Below are 13,239 nucleotides of genomic sequence, written 5' to 3'. Positions count from 1 at the left end.
CAGATATTCGTAGGCACACTAGAGTAAACACACACAGAGATGATAGTCATGAAAGAACTGAATCACCCGAACTGGTATTCACCTTCTTAACTTTTCCATCTCTCATTCATATTGGACACTTAGAAGGATTTCTTCACTGTCATGTATCTTTCCGACATCCTTTAAAGATTGCGACAATTTTGTGGATCACCATTTAATAACTAGATCAGTAAATAGACATAATTTCCGATTTTGGATCCTCGTATAGTTTTTGCCAGTACCACTACATCAGCGTCTCTATTTTTGATGATTTCTGTTTCTGTCTTTCCTTTCTGAACCCTCTCCTTGTCAACATTGGAGAAATTCTGGACATCTGCAAACCTGTTTTCCTCCAATAAAATTAGAATCTACCTAATGCTGATGATAATCTCCTGCTTACAAAGAGAGTTATGCTTTTTGGCTGAATTAGTGAATCGTGTTTCCTGACAAGTACGTGTGATTATTGAGGTCCTGAATTTTTAGTTGATCAACTAAATCAAGGTGTATGCATTCCGTTTCAGTTCTTTCAAAGGACAGGAAATAGGGAATGAAAAGGTGATTGCCATTCTTGATCTGCAAAAGCTAAGTTACAAGAATGTTGATGTACGTGGATTCATCACTGGATTTCAGTTTTTACAGGTACTTATCTCACTTAGAGTTTTGTTTCTTATTTATCTCATGTATCTGTCTGCTAGTCCTTCACACTAGATCTATCTGCTCATAGATGAGAACACGGATAGCAACTAGGAGAAAATTGGTTTGTTCTTATAAGGTGATCTAGTCTTAAAAAAGATCCAAATGAATTATATTGTGTAAATATCTGGTCTCCACTTGTAGTAATCTACAAACTAAAAGCAAAACAAATGAAAGAAGAAAAGAACAACTGAAACAAAAACTCTGCTTAGTGATTCTCCTTTCTGCAATTCTTTGGAAAACTTTTATAATTGCTTGATGGTACATTGTCTGAGAGGTCCTCTTGGTTTTGCATTCACAAATGTTGAAAAATGTCAGAAGACTGAGACCAATTATTCAGGAAGAACACCTTTTACCTGCTTATTTTTGCAAAGATTTTCCACTAGCAGCTTTTCTTAGAGCTGTTTACTTGGGTATATTGCAATGTTTGATTATTATGTTCTTTTTCCAAATTTTGAATTGAAAGGGCTCTCTTTTATTGAGAGACTTTTGAATTTACATGAAAAGGAATATGACTGTTTCCTGCACCCGAAGTGCCATTCTCGAAATGAATTTGTAAGCTATTTATAGGTGACATGATTGATGTGGGACAATACAAATTCATTGGCAATGAAAATTATCCGTGTCATTGTAGTGCAAGCTACTGCACTTAGTTCTATCGACTTTGGGTAATTCAAAACACGTTATAGTAGAGCAAACTAAGCTATTCAAGTCTACTCTAGCCCTTTGGGTTCTATCACCTATTTAAGAAACTAATGCAGTCTAGAACTTTATTCTTTCAGCAAACGCATTTGTATCTAGTCAGAACTTCTTATACTGTGAGTCTTATACATTCAAATAGTTGATTTCCATGGACACATCTAATTTGCAAGATGAAATCAGAACTCTCACAGGAGCCTTAATGTATGAACTTGCAGGGGACGTCATAAAATTTAAAATGCCCAACCAAAGTTGTGTAGATCAGAAAGGAAAGAAACCCTAACTCCGAGCACACAATTTGAAACCTCATGTATAGAGTACATGCTAAGTCTGTTGACTTGAATTTTGTCAATTGTCTTTCTTCTTTTTCCCTTAATCTAAATCTGTTTAAGCTGTCTTTCTTTTTTCCATTTTTGTATTGAGTTTTTGGCGCTCTGGTTTGAAGCTTTAGAACAGAGTTCTTCCATTTAATTCTTTTAGAATTATATCCCCCTTTAGCCTCTGTTCTAATTGGGTTAATTTTCCCTTCCCACTTCAAGTTGTATCGATCTCTAAGGGTATGTGAGATTCAATTGCTGCAAGTGAGAAATCGTCAACTGTCTTGATATTGCAGCCAGAAGGTTGATCACGTAACTAATCTTAACCATGGAATGAAGACTAACCTCAGTAATGTCATGTCTAAGGTTCTGTAGTTATTAGATTCAAAGAGAAAAGCTCGTTGGGTAAAGTGAAATCTATCTATCAAAGTATCGACAATGATTATCCAATAACTCCATTGGTATTAAGCATCAGTTGGACAAGAAGTAGACATTATTCTTTAGCTAAAGGTTCTACCACTGAAAGTTCGATGCCTTGATAGTTACGTTCCTCTGAATCACGGGATTCTTATTACGCAGGCTTACTATCCTGAGCGCCTGGCCAAGCTCTTCATTCTGAATATGCCAGGGTTCTTTGTCAGTGTTTGGAGAATGATTTCTCGATTCCTCGAGAAGGCAACACTGGAAAAGGTGCACTTCTTTTGCCTCTGCACATAATTATTCCGAATCAATGCATAGTTTCTCTCGTTTTGCACATTATTCAAATTTTGGCCTAATATGATTTATGCATCCTCTGCACCTCTTTTTCCCTTGATAGGAAGATAGTATCACCATAGGGCACCAAGGGGGTGCAAGCACTTGTACAAAAAGAACTCAAGAACTTAAAAAGGAGCTCAGTCACAATACAAAACATCTACACTGTCAATCAAAGCATTTGCATCGATGAGTAATTTTCCACTAAGCAAAAATATAGGATTTTGAAACCGAGCTTTCAATAATTACAAAAATTGAGAATGCCTCTCCTTCATAGGCTCTCTAGACGCACCTGATGATAATACATCTTAAACAATATCTACTTCACTAATCTTGCTTGTCAAGCATTGCCTCCTAATCTCGACCTTAATCCTGAAATAAATTCTGCAGATCGTGATTGTGAGCAACGAAGATGAACGAGAACAACTCTTCAAGGAAATTGGCGCCGAAGTCTTGCCCGAAGAATATGGTGGGCAAGCAAAGCTTGTGCCCATACAGGATGTTGTTTTGCCCCCTTTGGATAATTAATTTTAGTGACTGGATAAAAAAATCTTCATTTCTTGGTTAAAAAGGGGAAGTTCAAAAAGAGAATAAAAAGAGCAGCTGCAATCTCGGCATCAGTTTCCTCGTATGTACTCGTAATGTATTTATACCATTTTCAACGACCTGTTATGTACGTATCATGTATGTATTAACTTGCTGGGCAACTTTATATGCGTAACTAAGGTTGCTGTTGATTTTGAGTATCAATCACTTGTTAAGGAAGTACGTGCTTTCAAAACCCACATAGTTCATCGAGCAGGCCAAGCAAATGTTAGCGAACCAAATATCGAGATATATCAACAGAGTAAACAATTTGCGCTCAACGAGAAACCTCGAATCCTAGCCCTCGCTTTAGTACAAGAATGGACAAGGCCAAGTGCCAACTACCCAGATAATCGTTACTGTCCATGTAGTGCTAATTTGTGCTACTTGCTTTCTAGGTATGGAGTGCTTGTATTTCAAGGATTAGCAGTTTAGCGATGAAGAAAGTGAGGATGGAAAAGGAGGGAAAAGAGAATAAGTGAACAAGGACGTGCAGAAGAGGGAAAGGTGCATTCGGAATTATGTGCTTCAAGCACCTTGTCAAGGGGATTAACTGGGTCCCGTTCGGATCATGTCCCAGAAAAGCAAACCAATCATTTGTCTTGCCCACTAAGGGGTGGTTCATGATGTGACCAATCTAGCCTATTCGACTGGGTTAACTTAATATTAAATTGTTAAAGAATTTAAATCATGCGTACATTACACGTTTCTATATAAGTGATTTTAGTGTAAATCTCAATATCCTCCATTTTGTAATATATTTTATCCGATTGGGATAAGTATAAATAATCCGAGGGACATAAATTACCTCTTTTATACTTTAGCAGTACATACCATCTCTTTACACTGTCCATTTGCATCCTGAGCTTGATAATTAGCGTGTCGGGGAGGATCCTAACTTCAAATTTAGTCATATTTGAGCTTAACTCCATCATGTTAAACATTAGGATCTCGATTGATCATATCAATCTTTGTCAAGTGACGAAAATTCCTAGATCTTATATGGGGGGTGGGAGTTAAGTTATGTAAATGCCTCTATTATGGAGTAATATGAATTATTATACCGAAGGACATAAGCTTTCTTTTCACCGGATGAGGTAGCTGCCTTCTTCAGTTGCTCCTACTTGCCATGGTAGTGATGGTTCGATTTCTCCTATAAGGGAATTAATAAACAAAGCATACCCGGATTAAAAAAAGAGAGAAGATAAGAGTATACCCAAGTCATGTGGGTCACGCTAATTATTCCCTCCTTTTGTTTTAGCTTCCCCACCGTGAACTAAAAGGGCATGTTTTCGAGCCATGTTCTAGATTGTTCTGTGATCAGATCCACTATGAAAATCCTGCATCTTTCAGAGGTTTGACCAGATGAGAAAGCCCGCCAATGGCAATCCTCGGATGGGCTTAGAGGGGGTGAATTGGTTGACCTGACCTTTTGAGCTTTCTCGTGGTTGTCACAGTGTGTAGATGGTGGAGATTGAGGTATAGGAGCAGTGATAAATGAAAAACTTTGTATGTACATAAAATAAGCAAGACAGTATGAATGTAAAAGATACGGAAAATAGACTTATACAGTCATCTGTAATCCCTCCATTTGTATTGTCTTCCTTTGCTAATAGCCCAATAAAAATTGAGATCTAAAATAAGAAATCTCGTGTTGTTAACCAAGTCACTAGAAAATGTTTCAAGTTTGCCCACACTGATTAACTTATAAGTGATTGTCCTCTGTATATGTTCGAGTGCATTCAGAATCTGTTGTAGGTTCGAATGTATGTGCAGACATTTCAATTATCTCTCCGTCTTCAAAATCATCTCATTCTCCTACATGTTTTTCCGCAGCACATACCGTACACAAAAGTGGACACAGCAGGACTGGAAGCTCGTGCGATGGACTGAATCACAGCCCGTGGGAAGAGAGAGGGAAAGACTTCTGAAGGTGGCATCTTATCAGGGAGGGAGAGAGAAGAACTTCTCAAGGTGGGGGATTTTTAATCAGGGGAAAGAGAGGAACTTCTGAGGGATGGTTGACTAGTACTGTTGACACACTTGACAGACAAGGCTTTCCTATGTTTTCACCGGTCTTTTCCAGAGCTATAAATAATAGGTCCCGCTTCTTGCACTTCCACACAACGCTCTCTACCTTCAGCAATTCAGCATTTTGGCGCACCTCTGTCAATTCTCCGTCCGGGTGAGTCCCCGATCTTTCTCTGTCCATTCATGCACTCACTCCCACATCATTGGATCATCTCTCTCTCTCAGTCTGTCTTCTCATTTGGATCACGTTTCTTTTTCGAACATGCGCGAGTTCTATGATGATTAGTGATGCAATGTTTGGGAGGTGTATGATCTTGTTATGTTCGATCCACCACCACCATCATTATTCTCGAAAGAGTCTTTGCCCGTTGCATGAGTATGTACTAATTGAATTCTCTCGTATGCTCTTGTTTTCTGTGTTCTTTTCTGTTTGTTTTTTTCCAATTACCTTGTACGGATGTCGTGGTTTGAAATCCTATCACTGCGATGTTATTTGCTTAGGATTTCATTCATTCCATTCTATAGGTCCTTTACACTTTAGTTGCGTCAAAGCTAGTTTAATTAATAGTGTATGCGAAAACAACTATGATAAGATGGAGAATGATAGGTTTGAAATTAATCTTTGCATAAGGCTATGTTTGTTTAATGTCGAATCTAGTGTGAACCCATTGTGAATTCAATGATCAACGGGAATTGAAGAGAAGCATTTTTGATCTCCTCTGTCCTTTCCTTGGAGTATTTCCTTTTTCAAATATGTTTGACCTTTGCTTCTCATTTTTTAGTTCGAATTTTAGCCTATGTAAAAATAAGTCGGACCGGTTTCATTGACATGTGACTTTATTTTGGTAGATTGATGAATTCAATCATTTTTGTGGGGTTTTAACTTTTGAATGTTTGCTTGTTCATTCGAGCTTTTTTTCTTCATGCTGTTTATATTTTTTTTTTTTGGGTTGAATTCAATAGTTAGCTTGTGATTTTTTTTTTTTTTTTTTTGGAGAGAATAGCTTGTGATTATTTGGTGATTTTTGAATTTGGAGTTGAGAAATAAATTCTTTATTCCTCCAAAAGGTTTTTTTCTTGGTCGGATCCTCCAAAAGGTTTGAATTCGTGAATAAAGTTGTTCCCGTGATTCTAATTTTTTTTTTTCTAAAATTCATTTTTATGATTTTCATTTTTTCCCCTTTTATTTGCTGACTCAACGTCCGTCGGGGGACACGTCATGGCCAAGTCGACATTAGGAAGTAACGATTTAAAAATTTACTAGCATCAATACTTTGTAAATTGTAAAAACATAGAAAGTAAAATAAAATTCACGGAGGCGCGTGAGCTGACGCGCCGGCGACTGCTCAGCGCGACTGTCCTTCTTTATATGCTGACTCCGGCGTTGACAGTAGTCAAATCTCTCTCTCTCTCTCTCCTCCTCCTCCTCCTTCTGTCATGGCTTTTGCCACGACGGAGCCTCCGGAGATGGACCGCCACGTCCGGTGCAAACCGCGGGCCCGTTGCTTCAGGCCGCGGCGGCGGCGGCCGGCGCATCGGCTGCGAATGCCGATTCCACGTAAGAATGCGACTTCTATGATCGCGACACTCGCTCTGTCGGCTTGGATTTCGAACTTTCGGATTGTTCATCTCTGCGATCATCATTTCCCGCCTTCTCGAGCGGAGTCTTCTTACTCCAATCCGTCGTAGATGTTTCAAAAGCCTCTTCCGGCTGTCCTGCTTGCTAGGATGTTCTTACGTTTCGTAATTCGGTGGAAGATGTGGCCGCCTGGGGGGGTCGGGTTGTTCCGGTGAGGGAGAGGCGGAGCTAGGTGCTAGTGATGAGTCAGAGAACACATATGCTTTGACTGCGCACGTCGTTTGAAATAGACAAGTGTTGGATTAAGAACCCCTTTCGCGTTTGTTTTGGACATGGATCGTTGAACTCGTTAGGAGGAAGCGGATCAACGTGCTTGTGTTGTTGTACTTGTCTCGGTGATCTTGAGGATATGAATCACATCCTGCCGAGCGTGTAATTTGGTCATGCAATCGTATATGAGACTTAGCCGCTGTCGAGTTCCCGCGTAGTTATGAGGTGTTTGCTAGTTGATGAGTTGCGAATAGGCGCTTTTGATCATGTCTAGTCTTTGTTCTTGAAAATGTGCCTAGATGTACTTGCAGATAGTTAAAGAGTAAGAATTGAGATTGCGTAGTTTGACTCTTTAGTTTTGGTTATGTGGAACCCAATCTGTCATTCTTTATGAGCATTGCGCGGAGGCAATATCCATGTTATGTCTTCAACTTCATTCTTTTTTATGTGTTTATTTATTTTTATTTTTTTCAATTGCAGTTAGAGTCTTTGAGATAGCATGGGTAGGACTATTCAGTTGTACGGGTTCTACTCACCAATTAGTGCAAAAGCAGTCAAGGATTTTCTGGAGCAATATACTGGCAAGATGACTGTTTATGCAGTGGAAGTTCAGAAACCAAGAGTTAAAGAGCGAAGAACATGTGCCCATGTTCAATTTACTGATAAATGTGATGGTGAAGATATTATTGCTCTCGCTAATAGTAGGAATCTCTGGTATGGTGATTCATATATAAAGGCAATGGAACGAGATTCTGATATTGTTCCAAATCCCAAGGTCTTTCAGCACTCCCTGGATAATGTGACTTTGCATTTTGGATGTCAGACTTCTGAGGATACGTTCACTGCCTTGTGGGAGAGCCCAAATGCCTCCGTAAAATTTGGATTTGGCATGAGAAAATTGTTCTTCTTTTTAACCTATAATTTTGTGGGCTACAAGCTTGAGCTCTCCTATGAGAATATTTGGCAGATTCAGCTGCACCAACCATGTGGTTCAACTCTGAAGTATCTAGTCATTCAGGTTTGATGCTTCAACTTAATGCTTGAAGTTTTTAAGCCATAACATCGAATTGCTATGTTCTTATCGGTATTGGATATGTTGATGAATTGTATGCGGTAGGAGGGCCTAAACAGGGCAGGTTGTAGTGATTCACAATATATAAAAGAGCTGCTGTTTTACTTCTCTAAGGGTGATACTCTTTCTAAGATGTTTGATTTATGAAGTTCCCCCATTCGTATATTATTGGTAGAGCAGCAATTTTCCTCTGTAATAGCACAATGGTTTTATGTACCCGTCAAGCTGGACACTACTAAATCTTTTTTTTTTCCTTTCTGTGGTCTTATTTCACCAGTTACTAGGTGCCCCTCGGATCCACGAAAAAGATTCCTCCTCTCTCAAATATTTTATGGCAGCTGCTGATGACCAATGGGTTAGGGAAGTTGATTTTACCCCATCTTTCTGTATTGGCCAATCTTCCTCTTTGTGTTTGGAACTTCAGCATCATCATCAGCTTCCTGATTTTGATAAGTATCTCAATCACTACAAAGAACAGAGTAGGTGGTTCACCCTGAAAAGTGCCCCTCCTTGTACTTATCATTCAGATCTTGTACCTGTTGTGCTTCCACCTGCTGGAGTTGCATTGCCATATGGAATCTTGTTCAAGGTCTGTTCCTTGGTTCAGCATGGGTATCTACCATGGCCTGTTCTGGATCAAAATTTTTTCCGGCTGGTTGATCCGAGAAGAATGGACATGAATGTTGATTGCATAGAACATGCTTTGGAAAAACTGGGTCGTCTAAAAGATTGTTGTTACCATCCTGTAACTTGGCTCGAGGATCAATATCGGCGGTATCTGGGTTCTGACCGTAAACCTACAGCTGGCACTCTTTCTCTAGATGACGGGTTGGTGTATGTGCGTAGGGCTCAAGTAACTCCTTCTAAGATGTATCTCTGTGGTCCAGAAGTGAATGTTTCAAATCGGGTGCTGCGTAACTATCCTGGAGATATCGATAATTTTCTCCGTGTTTCTTTTGTTGATGAGGAGCTTGACAAAATTTATTCAACAGATTTGTCTCCACGTAACTCTGCAAGTGAAGAAAGGCGAAGTGGAATTTATAAGAGGATAGTCTCAACATTGAGAGATGGAATTCTTATTGGTGATAAGAGGTTTGAGTTTCTTGCCTTTTCATCAAGTCAATTACGGGATAGTTCTCTTTGGATGTTTGCTTCCAGGGAAGGGCTTACTGCGGCAGATATAAGAGAGTGGATGGGGGATTTTCGTAAGATACGAAATGTGGCAAAATATGCTGCCAGACTTGGTCAGTCCTTTAGTTCGTCAACGGAAACTCTTAATGTCAGGAAAGATGAAGTTGAAAGGATACCGGATGTGGAAATTATAAATGGTGGAGTTAAATATGTTTTCTCTGATGGTATTGGGAAACTATCTCGCCAATTTGCTCTGGAAGTGGCTAGAAAATGCGGTCTTACAATTTCAACCCCATCTGCATTTCAGATTCGATATGGTGGGTTCAAAGGTGTTGTGGCAGTGGATCCAACTTCATCAAAGAAATTATCATTAAGAGGCAGCATGCTCAAATACGAATCATCAAATACGAAACTAGATGTTTTAGCGTGGAGCAGGTATCAGCCTTGCTTTCTTAATCGACAGATTATTACTCTTTTGTCTACTCTTGGAGTCGAGGATCATATTTTTGAAAGGAAGCAAAGAGAGGCGCTATGTCAATTGGATGCTATTTTAAAGGATCCTCTGGTGGCGCAGCGTGCGCTGGAGCTTATGTCTCCTGGAGAGAATACAAAGGTTCTTCTAGAAATGCTTATCTGTGGTTATGAGCCAGATGTGGAACCCTTTCTATCAATGATGCTTCGAACATTCTGTGCATCGAAGTTGCTTGACTTGCGTACCAAAGCAAGGATCTTTGTGCCAAATGGAAGATCAATGATGGGATGTTTGGATGAAACAAAGACTTTGGAATATGGTCAGGTGTTTGTACAACTCTCTAGGGTCGGAAATTTGCAGTTTGGAAGCAAAACCATGCTAAAGTCGAGCAGAAGTGAGTCCCCGCTCGACACCTTTATCTTTCAGGGAGAGTTGGTGGTTGCGAAAAACCCTTGCTTGCATCCTGGAGATGTCCGTGTCTTAAAGGCTGTTGATATTCCATCTCTGCACCATATGGTTGATTGCATTGTTTTTCCTCAGAAAGGAAAGAGGTAAATTTTTTCCTTTTACTGCTGCCTGCTGGTACTCATTTTTTTTACCGTGTCTGTTCTTCATTCCTACCGAGTAACAATCTAGGTAGTTGAGTCTGGACGCATCTCTCTCTGTTTTTTTCTTTTTCAATATTTATTGTCTGAAACCTCCGGTCTCAGCCAACCGTTGCCCCCCCCAAAAAAAAAAAGGAGAAAAAACCTAGTGGGTTTGTTTGGTAATTGTGATTATTTTATAAAAAGGTGGAGGGCGCACTAGTTTGCTCATAAAGATACCAAGGTGGTGTTGACAATGTGCAAAATTTTTTATGAGAAATATTTTTTCAAGGCTATCAAGGACAGAGTATTAAGCATGTGAATGAACTGAATGACGTATCAACATTTTCTTTGTTTGGTCATGTATTTATATATATAGATAGAAACATTCATGTAACTGGGGTGCACAAAAGATATTGTACGAACAAACCCATGTTGTCCATCCTAGACAACCATATGTAAGCAGATAAAATCATGATCACATTACTTCTCAACTCCATTTTTTCCCCTAGTTGGTCAACTGGCATCTCTGGCTATAAGTAGAACTTGACATATTTCTTCAGCTGTGATTATCATTGTAGCTCTCATGTTATTTACTTAATAGATACCAAAAAGATTGATTTATCCGGACTTTCTTTAGATGTTAAGTTTCATAATTACGAGCAATCATGGAACGGATCTAGATTAGATTTCCCTGTTTGTTCATGCAAGTTCCTGCCCTGTACCAGATAGCATTTACACATAATCTATATGATTTTCTGATATTTTGCTACTAACCTCCAGGCCTCATCCAAATGAATGTTCGGGAAGCGATCTAGATGGAGACATCTACTTTGTTTGTTGGGATCCTGATCTGGTTCCTCCTTGTTTTTGTCCACCCAAGGATTATACCCCGGCACCTACCGTAACTCTTGATCATGATGTCACCATTGAGGTACTTATTGGCCACTAACAGACAGCTACACCTATTATCTCTGAAAGCACATGCATGCTTGCCCGTCAACATTACCTTTGAGAGGACCACGCTGATGTAGTTTGCATTCATATTGTTCGAGTGATATGCTTATGTGCAAAATATCTTGGATGAGGATGTTGAATGAGATCAATGACTTACCAAAAAAAAAATAAGATCAATGACTTTTAAAGAACAGTTGCAGTGGTAATTTAGCGTGGTTTTCTTTTACCCAGATATATCATATTCTTTTGACAAGCAATATGAACAGAAATTTTGCTAAAATCTCAGTTGGATGTCCTATAGTTGTCATCTTTGGCATTGACATTCCATGTTTTTTGGCTCTTCAAATATATTTGTAGTCCTAAAGTACAATATGTAGCACGGGATAGGCTATGTTCTGGTACTTCTGAATGGAGAGTTTCTATGTGCAACCATTAGTCATCTATCAGGGAAACCAGTAGATGCACAAGTGCCAGACATCACTAGATTCCCTTGTAGTTTATGAAGGAATGAGATACATGAAAGCTAGATCATATGGATGGCATTGCTTAATTCATTTTATTGGGGAACTTAGTTGGCAATGTTTGTTACGAAGCAGATATCTGAGCATCTACTCTGTTTTATTAGCATAGTGTAATTCTTGTTGCTCAGCATGTGAACCTTCTGGTTCTTTGACCTGTTAAAGAATGTGTCCTTCTGTTCCGTAGGGTGTCTCTTCAAACTTTACTTGCAAAGTCTTTCTCATTTGACATTTCTATATTAGTTTCATGAGGAACTTCATTTGTTAGCATCTGCTGCTAATACATACCTTCTTAGTGGATAACTGATAAACTCATGCTAACCCAACTTAATGTTTTACTATCCAGGAAGTCGTGGAGTACTTCGCAGATTACATGGTCAATGATAGTTTAGGGGTTATTGCAAACTCTCACACAGTGTTTGCAGATAAGGATCCAAGGAAGGCGTGCAGCAAATCATGTACTGAGCTTGCAGAGTTATTTTCCATAGCAGTTGACTTCCCGAAGACTGGTGTTCCTGCTAAAATTCCGTGTCATCTGCGAGCTAGAGAATACCCAGACTTTATGGAAAAGTCTGATAAGTCCACCTATGAGTCTCAGCATGTCATTGGGAAGCTTTACAGAGAGGTCAAGGGGATTGCACCACATACTAATTCTATAAATTCCTTCACGAGGGAAGTTGCTCTGAGCTCCTACGATTGTAGAATGGAAATAGAAGGCTTTGAGGACTACATCATGGAAGCCTTTCAGTACAAATTTGAGTATGATTGCAAATTGAGGAGGTTGATGCATTATTATGACATCAAAACCGAGGCCGAAATGCTGAGTGGGAATATCCTGACGAAGTTGAAATATTTTGATAAAAGAAGAGACCTGGAAGGTATAAATTCTGCTGCGAGGTCCTTGAGAAAGGAAGCCAGGTCATGGTTCAATGATACAGAGTCAGGATCAGCTTCTGGAGGTGTTAATATTTATGCAAAGGCATCAGCTTGGTATCATGTGACCTACCACCCTGATTTCTGGGGCCGCTATAAGGAGGAAGCTCATGAAGATCATTTCTTAAGTTTTCCGTGGTGTGTTTATGACAAGCTACTTCACATAAAAAGAGAGAGGGCTGCTGTAGAGAAGTTGGCAGACATCAGCATTTGACTGCAGATTCTGAGTTAAATTTTCTGAAGCATTCAAGTATATCTTAGATGTATGTCTTCCTTGTGAAGGCAAATTATTTGCATCAGTTCTCATGTAAGTTCCACGGACATGCTCTTATGACATATGTCAACCTGTTATAAGTTTGGTACCGTTGTGTATATGTGTGTAATAAGTTTGGTACTATTGTGTATTACTTTTATGTGTGAATATATATAAGGAACTACTTTTTATCTCAGTGTCGTAGTTATGGAGGCAAATGATCCAATGTCGGTGCTAGTCTATTCCATGAAAACAGCATGCATGTCGCCATATTTTTTCAAGTGAAAGTTCTTTGTCCCCCTTCTAGATTTCTTTACCAGAATTCTTGAGATATTCATTGTCCATTTCTTTAGTTTCTCTCTAGGACTGCATAA

The 13,239-nt window shown here is 39.3% G+C and overlaps 1 protein-coding gene and 1 long non-coding RNA gene across 2 annotated transcripts; both read left to right on the top strand.

The window, feature by feature from the left end:
* Positions 1-292: 292 nt before the first annotated feature.
* On the top strand, positions 293-3,059 carry LOC104430893. The gene is made up of 3 exons (XR_005548473.1): positions 293-657; positions 2,307-2,417; positions 2,871-3,059. It is a non-coding gene; the product is annotated as an uncharacterized LOC104430893 (long non-coding RNA).
* Positions 3,060-6,552: 3,493 nt separating this feature from the next.
* Positions 6,553-13,074, top strand: LOC104433045 (probable RNA-dependent RNA polymerase 1). The gene is made up of 5 exons (XM_010045666.3): positions 6,553-6,654; positions 7,426-7,963; positions 8,295-10,171; positions 10,988-11,138; positions 12,026-13,074. The coding sequence occupies exons 2-5, from the start codon at positions 7,445-7,447 to the stop codon at positions 12,824-12,826; spliced, it is 3,348 nt and encodes a 1,115-aa protein (XP_010043968.2). The 5' UTR covers positions 6,553-6,654; positions 7,426-7,444; the 3' UTR covers positions 12,827-13,074.
* The last annotated feature ends 165 nt before the right edge of the window (positions 13,075-13,239 follow it).

Source organism: Eucalyptus grandis, chromosome 2 (assembly GCF_016545825.1).
Source record: "Eucalyptus grandis isolate ANBG69807.140 chromosome 2, ASM1654582v1, whole genome shotgun sequence".
In the NCBI taxonomy this organism is placed as follows: domain Eukaryota; kingdom Viridiplantae; phylum Streptophyta; class Magnoliopsida; order Myrtales; family Myrtaceae; genus Eucalyptus; species Eucalyptus grandis.
The sequence above is the reverse complement of the archived record's forward strand: the minus strand, read 5'-3'. Positions and strand labels throughout refer to the sequence as shown.